Source organism: Pipistrellus kuhlii, unplaced genomic scaffold (genome assembly GCF_014108245.1).
Source record: "Pipistrellus kuhlii isolate mPipKuh1 unplaced genomic scaffold, mPipKuh1.p scaffold_m20_p_22, whole genome shotgun sequence".
In the NCBI taxonomy this organism is placed as follows: Eukaryota; Metazoa; Chordata; class Mammalia; order Chiroptera; family Vespertilionidae; genus Pipistrellus; species Pipistrellus kuhlii.
In genome coordinates this window covers 10,951,825-10,972,168 of record NW_023425521.1, presented here as the reverse complement: position 1 = coordinate 10,972,168, position 20,344 = coordinate 10,951,825, and the positions used below count along the sequence as shown (strand labels likewise).

The following is a 20,344-nucleotide window of genomic DNA, read 5'->3' as shown; positions in this document are numbered from 1 at the left end:
AATTTAAACAGTAAATATCAGATTTCATCATTTACACAGCTATAACCTGTCATGGTCTTCTGGTTTACTTTAGACCATTTTATTGATACCAAATGAATGTAACAAACAGCCTGTTCTGAAACATTTCTTTTTTTATTTTACCATTTGCTGAGCTACTTCAAGTATTTTCTCAACATGAAGTGACAGTAACCTTTTTATGTGTCAGTTACTCTTCTACTATTTACTTTGATTTGTAGTTAGTCATCTGAGAGAACATTTAGTATGTGATTGTTTCAGAACTGACTTAGGAATGACCTTGTTCTTTTAGTAACAATGAGATCTTAAGCTCTTGAGTCCACCTGCCAGCCTAGCCATACTGCTTTCGGAAGTTTATCCCAATCATTAGAATCTACTCTAGCCAATGAAAATTGTAAACTTTAGGAAAAACGCTTCATCTATCAGAAATCGATAAATCTAGCAAGCAGAAAATTAATAAGGACATAGTCTAACTCAACAACACTATCAATCAATGGGATATAATTGACATCTATATACTACTTAATCCAACAACAAGAGAATACACATTAATCTCAAGCTCAGATGGAACCTGAAATTCTGGGCCATAAAACACACTTTAATAAATTTTAAAAAACAGAAACCATACAATGTCTGTTCTTAGACTACAACTGTGCAAGGCTGGTTCAACATCTAAAAAAGAAAATGCACATGATCAGTAGAAGAAGCATTTAACAAAATCCAACACCCATTCATAATAAAAACTCAGTAAACTAGGAGTACTGGGTAACTTTCTCAATTTTATTTTTTTTTAAAAACAAACACACCCCACATTGTAACCAGCATACCTACTTGTGAGAAACTTAAAGCTTTCCCACTAAGATCAGATATAAGTCAAGGATGTCCTCTCCCACCACTCCTATTCAACATCATACTGAAAGTTCTAGCGAATGCCATGAGATAAGAAAAGGAAACATAAGGTATATAACTTGGGAAGAAAGATATAAAACTGTCTTTACTATGGAATGATCGCTTACATAGAAAATTGGAAATAACAAAAAAAACTCCTGGAACTAATAAGTGATTATAGCAACGTTGCAGAATATAAAGTTTAAATGTAAAGTGTCAATAATTACTTTCCTATATACCAGCAATGAGTAGAGTGTGAAATTAAAAACATAATACCAGTTATATTAGTACCCCAAATACAATTAGGTATAAATAAATCTAACAAAATATAAACAAGATCTATGTAAGGAAAACTACAAAACTCTGATGAAAATAATCAAAAAAGAATTAAATGAAGAAACATCTCATGTTCATGGATAGAAAAACTCAATATTGTTAAGATGTCATTCTTACCAACTTGACCTACAGATTTAATGTAATCCCAGCAAGTAATTTTGTGGATATTGACAAATGACTTCTAAAGTTTATATGGAGAGATGAAAGACTCAAATTAGCTAAAGAATATTGAAGAAGAACAAAATTGAAGGACTATGCTGTCCAACTTTAAGACTTATTAAGTATAGTATTGAAGACTGTGTATCTATTTATATAAAAGCCTAAGAGACTATTATGGCTGGACAACCAGCCAGTAGCTATGATGCTCACTGAACACCAGGGGGCAGACACTCAATGCAGCCAACCAACCACAGCCCCCCCTCTCCCCCCAGGGCTGGCCAGCCCCAATAGGGACTGGGTGAGACAGTCCCAATCGCTGGCCAGGCTGAGGGACCCCACCCATGCATGAATTCGTGCTCCAGGCCTCTATGGTAAAATAATTGACAAGTATACCAGTGGAACAGAAGAGAAAGCCCAGAAATAGACCCACATAAATATAGTCAACTGATCTTTAATAAAGGAGCAAAGGCAATAAAATGGAGCAAAATTCATCTCTTCAACAAATGGTGCTAAAAGAACTGGACATCTACATGCAAAGAAATGAATCTATTACACCCTTCACAAAAATTTAAGTCAAAATGGATCACAGACCTAAATGTGAAATACAAAAAGTATGGAACTCTTAGAAGATAGCATAAGGGAACTTAGATAAACTTGGGTGTGGCTTTAGATACACCACCAAAGGTATGATCCATAAAAGATATAACAGATAAGCTGGACTTCATTATATAATAATTAACACTTTCTGCTTTGCAAAAGATAATGTTAAGAGAATAAGAAGACACCCTAGCCGATCTGGCTCAGTGGATAGAGTGTGGGTCCAGGTTCAATTCCAGTCAAGGGCACATGCCTGGTTGCAGGCTCGATCCCCAGTTGGGGGTGTGCAGCAGGCACTCAATCAATGATTCTTTCCCATCATTGATGTTTCTATCTCTCTCACTCTCTTCATTCCTCTCTGAAATAAATAAAAATGTATTTTTAAAAAAGAGAATAAGAAGATAAGTGGCATACTCTTGGGGGAAAATATTAATATTTACAAAAATACATCTAATAAGTGACTGTCACCCAAAATATACAAAGAACACTTAAAACTCAACAAGAAGATGACAAACCAACTTTTAAAAAATGACTTTTTAAATTCTTTTAGACTTAATCAGACACCTCACTTTTTCATTCTAATTAAAAACCCCACTAAAGAAAATATACATTTGGCAAATAAGCAAATGACAAGATGCTCATTATAACATGTCATAATGTCATCAGAGAAATGCAAATCAAAACAAGAAGACTACACACCTATTAGAATGACCAAAATCCAAAAAGCTGACATCACTAAATACTGGCAAGAATGTGAAGCAACAGGAGCTCCCATTCATTGCTGATGGAATATGAAATGGTATAGCCACTATGGAAGACAACTGGCTATTTCTTATAAAACTGAACATGCTCTACCATATGAAAGGAGACTTGACTTGGGGTGGTGAACACACAATAAAACATACAGATGATGTATTATAGAACTGCACACTTGAAATCTATATAATTTTATTAACCAATGTCATCCCAATAAATTCAATAAAAAAATCAGTTGTTGACAGGGGTTCAGGAAGACAAGGACAGGATGAATAGCCAGCACACAGAGGATTTTTAGGGCAGTAAAAATACTCTGAATGATATACCACAATGATGAATACATGTCATTTATGAATTTGTCCACACCCATTTTTTGTACATCAGGAATGAACCATAATGTACACTATCGACTATAGGTGATTGTGAAACGTCAATACAGATTCATCATCTATACTAAAATATACCATTCTGGTGGGTGATGTTGATGATGGAGGTAACTATGCATGTGGAGGCAAGGCACATATGGGAAATTTATGTATCTTCTTTTCAATTTTGCTGTGATCCTTTAACTGCTCTATTAAAAAAATTGTCTCAATAAAAGGTTAAAAATTAAAGAAAATAATGTGATTTAAAGCAAAAATAGTAACAAAATACTGTGTGGTTCATAATATAGAGATAGGTAAATATATATAACAAAATTGCACAAAAGATAAAAGTGGAAATGAAAACATAGTGGCAGAAGGTTTTTATACATTATATGTGAAGTAAAATATTTGAAAAAACAGTGACAAATTTAAGATGCAAATTATAAACCCTAAACAAACATGCCTTTGCAAGGACACTTGTTAACTCTTTTTTCCTTCTTTTAAATATATTTTATTGATTTCAGAGAGGAAGGGAGAGGCATAGAGAGATAGAAACAACAATGATGAGAGAGAACCCTAGAGCGGCTGCCTCCTGCATGCCCTCTCTGGGATCCAGCCCACAATCCAGGCATGTGCCCTTGGCATGTGCCCCAGGCATGTGCCCTTGGCAGAATAAAATCTGGGACCCTTCAGGCCAATGCTCTATCCACTGAACCAAAACAACGGGAACACTTTGTAACTTTTCTCACCAAGAGGTGAACTCCAGTCCTTGAATCTGCGTTTGGCCAATGTGACTTGCTTTGGTGACTGAGACATAATGACACAATGAAGAGCTCAAAAGATATTTGTACGTTGGAGTTTGTTCTTACGCTGCTCCTGGAACCCTGGGGATATTATTTATAAACATAAACCAGGACTAACCTGCTGAATGATGAGATACCCACCCCATGTCCCAGTGGACAGCCAACCAACCCCTGTAGCAGAGCTGCCTTGCTGACTTGCAGCTGACCTGCAGCTGACCATAGATGCATGAGTGGCCCAACTGAGATCAGCAGAAGAAATGCCCAGCTGAGCCCAGCCTAAATAGCTGACCCCAAAAATAGAAAACTAAATAAATGGTTGGTTTGTTACACAGCAATAGAAAACTAATTATGTGGGTGTGGGTGTGTAAAAATAGATAAGTAGAATATCATGGTTTGACAGAATAGTTGAGTTCAGAATTAATGTTAATAACTTAATTTACACTTGGATGGTTTTCAAATTTTCTCTAAAAAGCAGATAATCTTTCATATACAAAAATATCAATGTCACTTAAAATATATAATTCAACATAAAAAGGTTATTTTCATTATTTCCACTAAATACCAAGACTAAAAAAAGGACATTCTTGACCCGATGCATTTGAATGAACTGACAGATTTTAAGTTCTATCAGAGTTTTGGTACAGTTACAAGTATATAGAAAATTAAGTATATTACAAGATTAGCATTAGAAACAAAATAAAACTGGTTTATGGAAAAAATTGTAACAGTATAACATTTGGTTCAATTTTTATGATATTGACAAAATTACATAAGGTAAACACCAAATATGTGAAGGGATAAGGGGAGAAGTAATGAAAAATTTAGAAAAAATAATAAGAAAGCAATAGAAGGCATCTAAAACCAAAAATTCAAAAGAAAAGCAGTTAAGCATGTTATTTTTAAACAAACAAATATCAGAATAAACAGGTAAAGTGATTTCAAATCATTGACTTCAGATAGTGGAAATGGGTAGAAAATAAAACTAATGTAGGGTCTACTACTTTTTGTTTGAAGCCATGTAGAAATCTTTGACTCTGATAAAATACATACATACTTTGAAAAAATAAAAATTTAAAGAGAAAAAAAAAAAGGTCCAGAAACTAATCAAGTATATATTTGGGATATGATAATAGCAAAACTTCATATCAGGAAAAATTACTTTAGTTGACTCTACTACACTTGGTTATCTATTTGGAAAAGCATTCAGTTAGAGCCTGTCCTCATACATATTCTATCTAATAAAGAGGGAATATGCTAACTGACCCTCACGCTGTGGCAAAAATGGCAGTGACCACAGCCAATAAGGAGGGAATATGCTAATTGACTGTCACGCTCTCAAAGATGGCGGCACCCACAGTCACAAGATAGCAGTGCCCAGTCCCCTCAGCCCTATTGCGGCAGCAGGCACACCTGCCTCCAGAGTCCCCCAAGTCCTCTTAGCCCCCCAGCCGCTTAGGGCTGCCCTAGGCTCAGGTAACCAGGGCTGGCCAAGGCTTGCACTGCCGGCAGTGGCAGCAGCAGAGGTGTGATAGGGGTGTTGCCTTCCCCTGATTGCCAGGTCACCTCCTGCCCCTGAGGGCTCCTGGACTGTGAGAGGGGGCAGGCCAGGCTAAGTCCCCCTCCAGTGCATGAATTAAAATAAGTCCCTATAAATAAGAGGGTTAAATGTTGTTGTTGTTTTAAATGTAAACTATAACAGAACCATGAAAAATAATCCGTTGTAAATTTATACAAAAATATTCAGAAAGATTCTCATAAAAGTATTTACGCTGTTTACTTCTGGGAAGCAAAAAGCAGTGTGGGAGCAATATTTCAAGAAAGAATATTTTAATTTTCACTCTGTACTGATTTATATTGTTAAAGGTTGTGCAAACAATTTTTTAATTTGAATTTTAAATTTCCTTTGACACCACATGACCTCACTCATTTGTGGATAACAAAGAGCATTATAAACTAATGAACCAAAAGATAGATATAGAGACAGTATATCAACAAGTAGACTGTCAAATTACAGCGGGGAGGGGAGGAAGATCTGGGGGAGATAACAGATCAACCGAAGGACTTTTATGCATGCATATGAGTACAACCAATGGACACAAAACTCTGGGGAGGGAGGGGATGTGTGGGAGGGAGGGAGGGAGGGGGGCAAAAAAAAAATCAATAAAATATATTTTAAAAAAAATTTCCTTTGATTCTTTAGTAGATAAAATACAAAAATGTTTAAGATAACTTTATATATTCCCAACTGTAGGTTGACTATTTAAAGGAAGATATTTTGATGCCAGGCATACTGAATAATAAAACCTATTTTATTTTGCACAGTAACTTTGTTTTTTCCTTACCAGCCAACAAAAACATTTTTTTCTTAGTCATTCTTTTTCTCTCCTTTCCCCCCATTTATAATCATGAATCCATATTCACTCAATTTTAGAAGTAGGCTCAAATTATGGTTCCACTATTTACATGCAGTATGACTATAGTCAAATAACCTAATATTTTCAAGCTTCAATTTTCTTATGTGTAAAATGGGACTAATATCTGCTCAACTTTTCTCACAGTGCTGATATAAAAAATAAATGAGAAAACATAAAATTAATTGGTACAAGTATATATTCCAAAAAGCTATCATTATTAACTAGTTATCATTATTAACTAGTGGCCCAGTGCACAGATTTGTGCACATAGAAAGGAAATTAATTAAAGAAATATTTTAATATCACTATACACCATTTATCTATAATAGAAGTGTCAGAGATTAAAGAAAATTAGTAAAACGTATATGAAAATAAAATATAAATTCATTAATAAACAACATGATATAACAAAGATATGATACAATAAAACAATAAAAACATATAAGAACAAAAATATGATATAAAAACAAAAACATGGTATAGAAACAACATTGATATATCTCGCTGTATACCACACTTTCAGAGTGCTTGAATAATTTCCCTTGTGATGAAGTATTTACAATTATAACTTTAACATCACATGCTCTTCAAACTCAAGAGAAAGCAACATATAACTGACCATGTCCAAAAACAGGTATAGGTAGGAATATTCCTACTCTGGTGTGTCCTTGTGAATTATTAATAATTATAGGAAATGTTGGAATCACGGGAAACTGTCTTCGAATTAATTTCAATGGGAGGCCAGTGGACAAATCAATTCTTGGAATCTGAACAACCTCTCCTTTTGCAAATCCTATTAATACTTTAGCTTAATTATGTTAGGTTGAAATCTTTTGATAATAAATCCAGTACCATTACAAAGACCCCATTTACTATTAAGATTTTCAGTAACATAATAATTGTACCTACTTTCAATTTTAACTTATGACACGGCATTCACAATGAAGTAATACTATTAAGAAATTCTATGAGAAAATTTTCCTTTTCAGCATCATCAGTTGAATCGATGGGATCATCACTCAAATAGATGTGAAAATCTCCATTAAGTATATCCAAAATTTCTTCATTTAATTTATGAACATGCTCATTTTTAGGACAAAGAATCGCATATTTAGATATATTTTTAATATTACCTATAAATATACTATTTGCAAAGGTAGCTTTAATAATAGATTCGTTACAAATCATTTCACATGAGATTTCAATAATATCCATTCCTAAATGAAAATTGCTATCAAGTTTGCCATCTCCAAGTTTTATTAATCATTCGCTATAAGCAAAATCCTCTGATCTCATATTTGTTTAAGTACAATTGTCTGAAACATCCCCAAACACTACAGTGTTTTAAATTCGTTTGTACTATGGCCCATTACATAGCAAGCGGCACAACACTGAGACATTGTCAAAAATCTCCTCTGAGAAGGAGAACTTTCCCACCAAATGCAACATTCAAATTCATAATTTCTCTTAGTAATCTATCTATGGCGTTCCAAATTCACAATAGATGACAGATTGAAACACACCCACACGATTGGTGCCAGCAAGAGCTTAATATGTATCACACGCGTGCGAGTCAACATTTTTAAATTGCCAGTGCGTGTCATATATATTAGCCGGTTGGTCGGACAGTCAGACGGACACAAGGATGGTCTTAGCCTTTTATATATAAAGATAACTTTATGAAATACAGGTTACTGGTGGTTTTTTTAACTTTATTTTTATTGTTGACACTAATACAATTTTCCCCATTTTCTCCCCCTTTGTCCACCTCCACCCAGCTCCCCTTCTCTCTGGCCATCACCACACTGTTGTCTGTGTCTATGGGTTATGCATATGTGTTCTCGGGCTAATCCCTTCACCTTCTTTCATCCAGTCCTCCTGCACCCGCTGACGGCTGTCAGATTGTTCCATGTATCTACTTAAGTGTCTGGCATATAATAGGTTCAAAAATTTGTCTGCCTTGAATATATTATACTTCAACTAGTTGGTAATATTATTTAACAACCTGTTCTGAAAATAACTATAGAAATTTAAAGTTATTTCTAATCTTTTGTTTATATTAAGCACCAATTTGCCTGTTGGTCCCTGAAATCATTGTTTGATCTTTTATTTTTGTATGCTACAACCAAAATGAGCCATAGAAGAAAAAGAAAATATTTTCAAACCTGCTTTAGGTTGCCTCTATTTAACAGCACAGTCACCCCTTCTGAAGCTATGGATCCGAGTAAAAGCTATAAGCCACAATAGTGGTGAGCTGTACACACCCTTAAGTTTGGCCCCCCCTTTTTCTTCCCATTCATTTATTCAACAAACATTTACATACAGGTCCTGTGAAAGATGCTGGTAATAAACTGTGAACAAGAAAGCCATCCTATTTGTCCTTATGGAGACGCTGACAAGGAGGCAAACTAAACAATTAAGCCTACAAATAAATATAGAAACTTTGTTAAACATGATAAAGAAAAGAGCAGGATGTTGAGAGAGAGACTGAAAAGAGGACCTGAGTTAAATGAACTGTCTATATGGTATTGCATATAATATGACCTGTAACTGTATAAAAATGAACTACCTTTTCCCCAAAAGTCATCTCAAAGCGTTTATTCAGAGGCAGAATAGCGAGGTTGCTGAGAGGATCAATTCTAGAGCTGATGGCCTGGGTTTTATTTTAAACTAGCCTCTACTCATCAGCTTTGTGACATAAACATTTTAAATGTTCTGTGCCTTAATTTCTTCATCAGACATTTTTCATTGAGTTATAAAAATTGAGTTAAATTCTTTTGTCTTATTTTGAAAACTATCAAATTCACAGAAAATTTAAAAGACCTATACTAACTTTTAACTCACATGAACCTGTATTTATCAGGTAAACTAATATTTCTACAGTGCTTTGAAGAGTTTCTGGCACATAGTAAACATCATATCACTACATAAACAGCTATATTAAATAAAAGTAAATTAAAATTATGAGAAAATAATTTGTAAAATACTTTTCAGAGAAAATTGGTCATTTCCTCCTGAGATCCTCGAGAACATGACAAATATTGAAGAGAGGGAAGAAGGGAAAGAGAAAGAAAGGGAAGAAAATGTGGAAGAAAAAGACAGAGACAGAGTCAAAGACAGAGACAGAAAAAAGAAAAGGCAGGAATTAAGATGAAAAAGGAGAAATAAAAGTCCAAGGCTTTACCCAACAATACTTTATCTGAAGGTCAACAGCGCTCTCTGCTGGACCTATGTCTTCTCTACACACTAAGCGAAAGTGATAAATTAAAATAATACATGCTACCACTTCACAAAATAAAATGTATCACTTTTGTAAAGGTATATAGACAATGTTAGCATTTATTTAATAAACAAATAAAAAGTAAATGTAAGCATAATAATGTATCTGTAAAAATACCTCCCCCATTGCAAGGATTTGCTAAAGGAGTAAAAATAATACAAATAAATACTAGAGAAAATGATTATAAATAGTGGAACAAAGTAATATCAGAATGGTGATGTTCTACTTTAATGCTCTAAGAACACTGAAAGAACTTTGGGGACGTGGGGTTCACAAACATAAGAATATTAAAGAGAAAAAACTTTCAGTGCTCTTTCTAGTCCCATTCTTTCATTTTACAAATGATGAAAAGGGAGCACAGAGAGGACAGGGTTTACCATCTCATACATTAGTAGCAGAGATGGATAGCACTTAGACTTCCAAGTGGTTTTCTACTGTTCTTTACATTATAGTATTCTTCCTCTTTTTCAAATATGGATTTAGCAAATTCCACATTCTCCTTTTAACTAAACAATGGCATAAATACATACATTTTGTGGAGAAAAGGAGTTTATCTTCCTTAATGGAGAGCTGAGTTTTGTAGGCTTTCCTGGAGTAACTTTTGTATCAGAATGATGTACTTCCTTTTCAAAACAATGCCGTTTTCTAATCTGTAAACACAAAACCAAAATACAGTTTAAGCAGGCTGGAAGGATGGGGAAATAAAAGGTGATGGAAGAAGACTTGACTTAAGGTAGTGAACAAACATATAGTGTACAGGTGATGTATTATGGAACTGTACACCTGAAACCTGTATAATTTGGTTAATCAAAGTTGTCCCGTCGAAACCGGTTTGGCTCAGCGGTAGAGCGTCGGTCTGCGGACTGAAAGGTCCCGGGTTCGATTCCAGTCAGGGGCATGTAAGTTGGTTGCGGGCACATCCCCGGTAGGGGGTGTGCAAGAGGCAGCTAGTCGATGTTTCTCTCTCATCGACGTTTCTAGTTTCTATCTCTCTCCCCTCCTCTCTGTGAAAAATCAATAAAATATATATATATATATATAAAAAAAAAAAAAAGTTGTCCCAATAAATTCAATTAAAAGGAAGAAGAAAAAAAAAGTTTGAGCAGGTTAGTTGTCTCCAAAGGTCCAAATAGCTGTTTGTTTTCAGCATTTAAAAAATGACTATTTCCAACTGATGATAATTGAATAATTTTTAAAAACAAACAGGCACTTTATTACAGACTTAAATAAAATATACTAGTATCTACTTAACACTAACCAAAATAGACTTAATTAGTGATATGTCAAAACTGTACTACAGTAGGTCCTTGGGTTATGTCGGAGATCCATTCCTATAGCTCGGAGTAACGAGATTTTCGCCGAAAGACGGAACCCACCTACATAAGCACCTACGTCACACACAAGAAGCACATACACAGCAGTAATGAAGTGAAATAGTAAAAAAAAAAAAAAATTTAAAGATAACAATTCCTGACCTTTACTGATTGTAAATAAATAATAAAAAACATAAAGCACATATGTTGAAATGACTTTTTTTTCATAAATAAATGGGAGATTTTTTGTAACCATGGAATGACGTATGTTGAGTCCGACATAACCCAAGGATTGTCTGAAGAATGATCTTCCCACAAAATAGTTTCACCAGATGGACACCAAGTATAGTATTATAGCAAAGTCCAAACTATATGCCTAATTGAAAAGTAAAAAAGCAAATAAAATAGGAAACCTCGTTGTAAATTAAAACTCAGAAAAAAATTAAAATGTAGACATTCATCATTTCCTACATGACAGAATTGCTTGATTACTATTACTTTTACTAGCTAATTGACAATCCAAGTTGTATTTGACTAAATTTATTTCTTTTCTTTTTTTTAATAAATCTTTATTGTTCATATTACAAATGTTCCTTTTTTTCCTCCCCCTCCATTGCTCCCCTCCACTAGGTTCCCACCACACCCTCTGCCCTTTCCCCAACCCCCCATTGTCCTCATCCATAGGTGCAGTTTATGTTCAGTCTCTTCCCGCATCCCTCTCTCCCCTTTTCCCCAAGAATAAACAGTTCACTCCCCTTCCATACCTCTGATTCTATTATATTCAACAGTTAATATTGTTCCTCAGATTTTTTTTTTTTTAGTTTCCTTGGTTTTTAGATTCACTTGTTGATAGTTACGTATTTGTTGTTCATAATTTTTATCTTTATTTACTTTCTCTTCTGAAAGAACCCCCTTCAGCAATTCATATAATTCTGATTTGGTGGTAATGAACTCCTTTAGCTTTTTTTTATTAGTGAAGCTCTGTATCTGACCTTAGATTCTGAGTGATAGCTTTGCTGGATAGATTATCTTTGGCTATAGTTTCTTACTATTCATCACCTTGAATATTTCTTGCCATTCCCGTCTGGCCTGCATGGTTTCTGTTGAGAAATCAGCTGACAATCGTATAGGTGCTCCTTTATAGGTAACTACCTGCTTTGCTCTTGCTTCTTTTAATATTCTCTTTGTCTTTTGCTCTTGGAATTTTAATTATGATTTGTCTTGGTGTGGTCCTCTTTGGATTCCTTTTGTTTGGAGTTCTGTGTGCGTCCTGGACTTGTAAGTCTAATTCTTTCACCAGGTGGGGGAAGTTTTCTGTCACTTTTTCTTTCAGTATGTTTTCAATATCTTGCTCTCTCTCATATTCTGGGACCCCCATAATTCTGATGTTGGTTAGCTTGAAGTTGTCCCAGAGGTTTCTTACATTATCTCCAATTTTCTGGATTCTCTTGCCTTCTTGCTTCTGCGGAGGAGTGTCTTCTGGCTCTTTATGTTCCAAATCTTTGACTTGATTCTTGTGATCTTCCATTCTGTTTTTAGGACTCTGTATAGTATTTTTTATTTCAGACAATGTATTCTTTATTTCTTGTTGATCCCTTATCATTTCTTGTTGATTCCTTATTAATTCTAGTTGATCTCTTTTCATATCCTCATGGGTCTTATCGATCTTTTCTAGGAAATTCTTGAAAAATCTTATAAGCGTAGATTTGAACTCTATATCCAGTTGTTTTTTGTCCTCCATTTCTTTCGTTTGTGATCTATTTCATTGTCGCATTTCGCAGCTACAGATGGGGCGGAGTTTCAGGATGGAGCCTACAGCCTTGGCTTCCGTCAGCCCTGCCCTATGCGGTTCCTGGGCCTCAGGGTCCTTCAGTACTTGCTGCAAGCGCGTCTGAGAGAAAGGTGCCCTCGATTTTCGCCTGCTACCAAACAGTCTAGGCTTTCCCCCAATGAGCCCGGTATTGGGGTTCAGTTCAGTTGAAAGTGGAGTTGGAGGTGGCATTCAGAGCAGTCTGGAGCCCGTCTCCTTCCCGCCAGGGCAATTCCGCGGCACAGCCAACCATCCCTTCTCTGTGCGCAATATGCGCTCCTCCGGGACCTCCTTTCGCCGCTCCCCCGGGGTTCCGCCTTACAGCCTAGCTCCCTATGGATAAGCCTGGGTCCCTGGGGTCTGGCCTAGAACTGGGGTTCAGAGCAGTCGGAACTGGGGCCCAGCACAGTCGGAGCTTTTATCTCCTTCCCGCTAGGAAACGCCAGCCAGGCACTCGGCCTCCCTCCTCTCCGACTCCGTCCTCTCCGCGCGCACGGCGTCTCCGTACCTTGGGCTTTTCCAGCTCCTCCGCGCCTCCTTCTGGTTTTCTCCTTGCTTCTCATTGTAGAATTTCCAGTCAGTCGACTTTCCTTAATTCTAGGTAATGTCCATTTTATATTTTAGTTGTATTTTATTGAAATTGTTGTGTGTGGCTGCGGCTAGGTGTTTACCTATGCAGCCATCTTGGATTCTCTGACTAAATTTATTTCATAAATACCACTAAGTTTGCTTTCCAAAATGTCTGTGTTTTTTGTCAACTTGCCAAAACCCTATTTACTTAAACTATAAAGGGGAGAGGGGCATTTCTATTCATGATCCCATTCCTACCAAAAAAGAAATGAGACCCCAAGAAGTCAAGGATAAGTGTTATATTACCTCACAACATCCAATCCATGTACACATTTTTTGGGGGGAGGGAAAATTTTCTAAAGATTCATGCTTCATTTGTAATTGGTGCTTTTCCAAAAATAAACTAGTTCCTTCTATTTCTAAAAATGGTTTAATTATGAAAGTTAAAAAGATTGTAAATAAACTACATAATGCAGAAAACTTTTTTAACATATTCAATTAAAATATTCAATTATGTGCAAATGACGTGCTAATTAAATAATATAAATAATACCCTTTTTATTTGTAATTAAGGCTATTAAAAATCCCAGCCTCCCCATCTCACTACCATGAACTCTATGAGAAAACATAGTATTCATCTACGAAAAGTATTGTCATTTAAAATATCTAGTAATTTAGGCCTTTCAATAATTTGTAGAAATTTTATCCTGTATTGATATTAAAAACTTTAAAAAAAAAAAACTTAATAAATAAGAGTAAACCTTGTAAATACATTAAAACTACCAATACCAAAAATATCCATCACATAAATATTCATATAAAAGGAATTTTGGCAAAAAAATGTCATTATTAAATAAAAACAGTAAAGAAGTTAAAACATACAAAGTAGTTCTATTAATAATATATTCCATAAATAAATATTTTACTATAACATTCCTCATATATAAGTAAGCATCATGCAGTTTCACCTTAATAACATTGACTGTAAATAATTCTTTCTACACTAATAAGAGAAACATGCAAATTGACCATACTTCCACTACGCCCACAAGCCACGCCTACCAGCCAATCAGGAATGAGTATGCAAATTAAGCCAGGCAAGATGGCTACAGCCAAAGAGAGAGTAGGAGGCTTGTTCCCAGCAATGGAGGAAGCCAAACTTCCCGCCCTGCCCTGACTGGCCCTGGCTTGTGCTAAAGGCTACAAAGTTCCAATTATAGAAAATAAATAAATCCCAGATACCAGGGCCTCTGCTTGGGTCTCCGGGGGGCGTGACCGACCTGCAAACCACTATAGGCCCCTCATCCAGGCCGCCTCACACCCCAAGAAAACCCCCACCCTGATCCAGGACACCCTTCAGGGCAAAACAGCCAGGCCCTACCCATGCACCAGGCCTCTATCCTATATAATAAAAGAGTAATATGCAAATTGACCAAAACTCCAACACACAAGATGGCTGCACCCACATGGTCAAAAATGGTTGCCCCCATGTGGACACAAAATGGTTGTCACAAGATGGCCAGCAGGGGAGGGCAATTGAGAGGGACTAGGCCTGCAGGGGAGAGCAGTTGGGAGGGAGGGGATGGACCAGACCTGCAGGGGAGGGCAGTTGGAGGGAACCAGACCTACAGGGAAGGGCAATTAGAGGTGACCAGGCCTGCAGGGAAGGGCAGTTAGGAGCAAACATGCTGGCAGGAGAGCAGTTAGGCATCAATCAGGCTGGCAGAGGAGTGGTTAGAGGGTGATCTGGCTGGCAGACAGAAGCAGTTAGGGGCAATCAGGAAGGCAAGCAGACAAGCAGTTGAGAGCCAGCAGTCCTGGACTGTGAGAGGGATGTCTGAATACCCAGATCAGACCTAAACGGGAAGTCAAATATCCCTCAAGGGGTCCCAGATTGGAGAGGGTGCAGGCTGGGCTGAGAGACATGCACACCCATGCACGAATTTCATGCTCTGGGCCTCTAGTCATATAATAAAAGTCTAATATGCTAAGTGTCTGGTTGTCCGTTTAACCAATCAAAGCATAATATGCTAATAATATGCTAAGGGTGCTCAACCGTTCACTATGACGTGCACTGATCACCAGCAAGCAGTCAACCAATCCACCAGTTGCTATAATGTGCACTGACCACCATGGGGCAGACAGTTGACCAGTCGACCACTGGCTATGACGTGCACTGACCATCAAGGAGCAGATGCTCCTCTGACCAGTAAGTAAGCTTGTTGGTGGGGTGAGCAAGACGGGCCAGAGCCCTCCCCCAGTCCCTTCCTGGCCCCAATCATGCATTGGTGCAGACCTGCGCCCTCACAATCCGGGACCACTTGGGGGCTAGGAGAGCCAGTTTTGGCCTGATCCCGCTGGCTAGGACAAGGGACCCCACTGGTGTATGAACTTGTGCACCAGGCCTCTAATCTTTTATAATAAACTCTTTGTAATGAGTAATACCTAAAATTCAATTACAACAATTTACCATTATTTTACATCTGTGACCCCACTAATCTCCACAAGTCAAACTGATATCTGACAGCCTTCTTCAGCTATAACTAATGGGATTATTGCACTGCCAATAAACTCTATTTACCTGCTGCGTAGTTTCTAAGGATCGAATTCTTTTCTTCTCTACTTGAAAATCATCATTTTCATCTTTGCATATGAATGCCTGTTTCTTGGCAGATAATTTCGCAGCCAGCGTAGTTTTTTCAGGAGAGTCTTATAAAAGAAGTTAAAAAATTAGCATAAATAACTTATACTTAGCCAATTTTCCTAAAAAAATTAGAATCAAGATGTAGACTTATTTTAGAAATTAATATATATTTTTTAATTGCTAAACATGTTTAAAAGCACTTTACCCGATTACTTTAACAAAATATAGAAAATATTTAGAAAAATGTTTTCAATAGGCAAGTCCAATTTTAACAGGTTTATACTGTTGTAGACCATTCCCAATAATGTGATTTTTAAAAATATAACTGTAAAACTATCTCAAGAAAATGTCTTTCATTTCTATAACAATATTTCTTTACAGGGTCTCAATGTCACTTTCTTACTAAGCTTCTATGTTAGTTAGGCTTGGTCCCCAGTAGGGGGAATGCAGGAGGCAGCCAATCAATGATTGTCTCCATCATTGACATTTCTCTCTCTCCCTCTCCCTTCTTCTCTGAAATCAATAAAAAAATACATCTAAAAAAATATATATAAGTCCATATTTTTTTAAAAAAGAATGTTCAAAACAGCATTAATAACCTAAAGCAGAAACCGCCCAAATGTCTAACAACTATAAGATAAATTAATAAATTGCAGTATATTCTCAGAAGAAAATAATATATAGCAATAAGTACTACTATATGCAACACACAAATAAATCTCATAAGTATAGCATTAAGCAAAAGTAGATGGATATAATTTCATTTCTATAATAAGGCAAAGCTCACTAATGGTGATAGAAGGGAAGATAGCAATTACCTGTGGAAAGGTGACTAACAAAGAGGATGAGATGTGTTGGTCATATCCTATTTTTTATCTAGTTGGGAGTATATTAGTATGTTTGCTTTGTGAAAATTCTTCAAACTACTAGTATACACTTAGAATTTGTTCACTTTTCTGTATTTAGGTTATATCTTATTAAAGAATTTACTTCAAAATATAAAGAGAGTATCAGAATGCAACCATGATTTATTGCTATTTGATTCTTCAAGAGACTATTGTATATACTCTACACCACAATAATGTTAAAAAGAAAGTTGTAATTGACAACTGATTTTTTACAAAGGCAATGAATGCAGTGGACAAAGGATAGCCTTTTCAATAAATGATGCTAAATAATTAGATATACATATGCAAAATAAATGAACTTGGATCCATACCTTGCACCATATTAAAAAATTAACTCTAAATGCATTTTAGACCTACTGTAAACCTACAACTATGTATTTTTTTAAAAAACTTGTACTCAAATATATGAAGAAACTCTCAAAACTTAATAGTATTTTACCAAAGAGATTGAAAATAAAAATAAAAAAAAGAACCAAACAGAAATTCTGAAACTGAAGAACTGAGTAAATGAGATGAAGAAAGAACTAGCAAGCTTCGGAAATAGAGCAGACCAGATGGGAGGACAAATTAGTGATAATGAAGACAGAAATGTAGAATTAAATACTCAAGAGGAAAGAAAAAATCGTGAGTTTAAAAAAAATTATTCAAAAAGTATCTGAACTCATTAGAAAGAGCAATCTATAATAATAAAAGCTTAATATGTTAATTAGACCAGACATCCCTCCAGATGACCTTCCAGACAAAGCCAGGGCTGGGAGGGAAGCCCGGGTCCCGGATGCCAGAGGGAAGCTGGTGCCGTCAGCCGGGAGAAGGAAGGCCTTGGCCTTCTCTTGAAAATTTCGTGCATCGGGCCTCTACTATAAGAATAATGGGGCCCTAGTCGATTTGATTCAGTGGATAAAATGTCGGCATGCAAACTGAAGAGTCCTGTGTTCAATTCTGGTCAAGGGTACATATTTTGTTGCAGGCTCAATCCTGGCCCTGGTCAGGGTGTATTCAGGAGGCAACCAATTGATGTGTCTCTCTCACATCAGTGTTTCTCTGTTTCTACCCCTTCTTCCACTCTTTCTAAAATTCAATGGGAAAAATATCCTTGGGAGAGGATTAACAACAACAACAAAAAGAATAATGGGTACACCAGAAGAAAAGAGGAAGAAGGAAATGAAGAACCTATTCAAACAAATAATTGATGAGAACTTCCCAAACCTATACAAAGAACTGGGTCCTCAAATCCAAGAAGCTAACAGAATACTTGATTATCTCAATCCAAAAAGGCTCTTTCTCAAAGGCACATTATATCAAAAACTGTCAAAAACTAACAACAAAGAGAGAATCTCAAGGCAGACAGAGAAAAGAAGATAGTAACCTATAAAGAAAATCCCATTAGAGTATTATTGTATTTTTTTAGTAGAATGCTTATCTCAGAAGATCAGGCAAATTTATCTAGAATAATGGGGGAGATAATAGATCAACCGAAGGACTTGTATACATGCATATAAGTACAACCAATGGACATAAAACTATGGGGAGGGAAGGGATATGGGGGAGGGAGGGAGGGGGGCAAAAAAAATCATTAAAATATGTAAAAAAAATTAATTAATTTAAAAAAAATAAAATAAAAAATAAATTTAAAAAAAATAAAATAAAAAATAAAAAAAAAATAAAAAATTTATCTAGAATAAATGAGGCTGATTAGAGTTTGTCTTACAATACAAATTAATATGTATTATAAAATTCTACCACATAATTAACAATAATGCCTACAAATAGCATAGTCTCTGAATATCATTTATTCTGCCTTGCCTTCAAAAAATAATTTAAGCTAGCAAAATATCTGAATAAAAAGTCAAGTCAAGAATAATCCAAGGAGTTCTGACCACTCTATGAATTATCTAAAAATAATTCCAGAGCCGAGGCCGGTTTGGCTCAGTGGATAGAGCGTCGGTCTGCGGACTGAAAGGTCCCAGGTTCGATTCTGGTCAAGGGCATGTACATTGGATGCAGGCACATCCCCAATAGGGGATGTGCAGGAGGCAACTGGTGGATGTTTCTCTCTCATCGATGTTTCTGGTTCTCTATCCCTCTCCCTTCCTCTCTGTGAAAAATCAATAAAATATATATATTAATAATAATACTAATAATAATTCCAGAGAATATATGTAGACATACATATCAATTACACTAACCAAATTTATCTAAATAAGGTCTCATAACAACAATAAATAAGGCTTCTGTTACAGATACTAACAGACCCCACAAAATCTGAACTACCTTGACAAGGTGATGAAGTTCCATTTCTCTCAGAAGGTGGTGTACTTGTACTATTGAAATGACGTGAAGTTCCTTCATTCATGTCATCGTTTGTAAAATTCTTTGAATGGCATGTACAACAACATGACAATAATACTTCAGCTTTTTTACTTAAGCTTTCATCTACTGGCTTTCCTAAAAAAATAAAAGAACTTCTATTTATAACATTTCTGATTTCTTTTAACTCAATCTTTCTATGCATTTGGGGTAAGCAAACACCCCAATTTGCCCAGGATTGGGAGATATCCCAGGATGCAACACTTTGTGTGCTAAAATTGAAAAAGTACCTAGCAAATTTAGACATCAAATTTGATAGCAGAGAAACATTTATGCCAGAAACATGTAGAAAAGTTATCATGTTATTTATAGAATTTATTAAAATCTAATTATAAAAAAACAAATAATGTAATAAAGGCACAACAACGTAAGTATTAATTTATATTGAGAGTTATTAAAATATCAAGCATGGAATAAAGACCTAAAATATCTTCTTCATTACTGCTATTTTCCTTAATCAAGAATTTGAAAGTACAATAAGTTAAATTATAATGTAAACACATAAAAGTTAAATCATTCCCACATTATACTTCTATTTCAAACAGAAACATGTTTCCTGATGTAGTGATTATGATATATGTATCAAAATACACTTTAAAGTCAATATTCAAATTAAATAAAACAGGTAATTTTCAGTACTTTATATAATACAAAATTGCAATATCTACATTATTTGCCTGTGTGTTTCAATATACAATTCATAGATACAAAAAAAGTTGAGTAATTTATTTTCTCTAAAAGAGTACTGCATTATTTTCCTCTCTATACTACAGAAATAATAATAGTTCTATTTTCCAGAATCTCATTAAAATTTTAAGTTATTAAGATAACCTCATTTTCCCCCAAAGATTAACTTAACATCAGTAAGAATCAAAACGGACAACCAAAAGCTTATAAAATATTTACTTTTTATTTTTAATATTTAATAGTCTTATCAGTAACACATACATTTCCATTTAAAAAACATTATATATTCATACACACACACACACACACACACACACACACACACACACACACACATATACATACTTACATATTCAAACCCATGCTTACTTTTAAACTCTGCTAACACTTTAGGTCAAAGCAATCTAATTATGTAACTAAAACGTATATAAT

The 20,344-nt window shown here is 35.5% G+C and overlaps 1 protein-coding gene across 10 annotated transcripts in view; it reads right to left on the bottom strand.

Moving 5' to 3' along the window:
- The window catches only part of BRIP1 (BRCA1 interacting helicase 1), a 115,593-nt gene that overhangs the window by 87,925 nt on the left and 7,324 nt on the right, over nucleotides 1–20,344 (bottom strand). For 9 of the 10 annotated variants that reach the window (XM_045586397.1, XM_045586396.1, XM_045586399.1 and 6 more), the window contains 3 exons: nucleotides 19,130–19,303; nucleotides 15,888–16,015; nucleotides 10,144–10,263 (listed from right to left, as the gene is read on the bottom strand). In XM_045586397.1, coding sequence (XP_045442353.1) covers nucleotides 10,144–10,263; nucleotides 15,888–16,015; nucleotides 19,130–19,303 — 422 coding nt within the window. The remainder of the gene's footprint in view (nucleotides 1–10,143; nucleotides 10,264–15,887; nucleotides 16,016–19,129; nucleotides 19,304–20,344) is intronic. The other variant, XM_045586403.1, reaches the window with a different exon arrangement.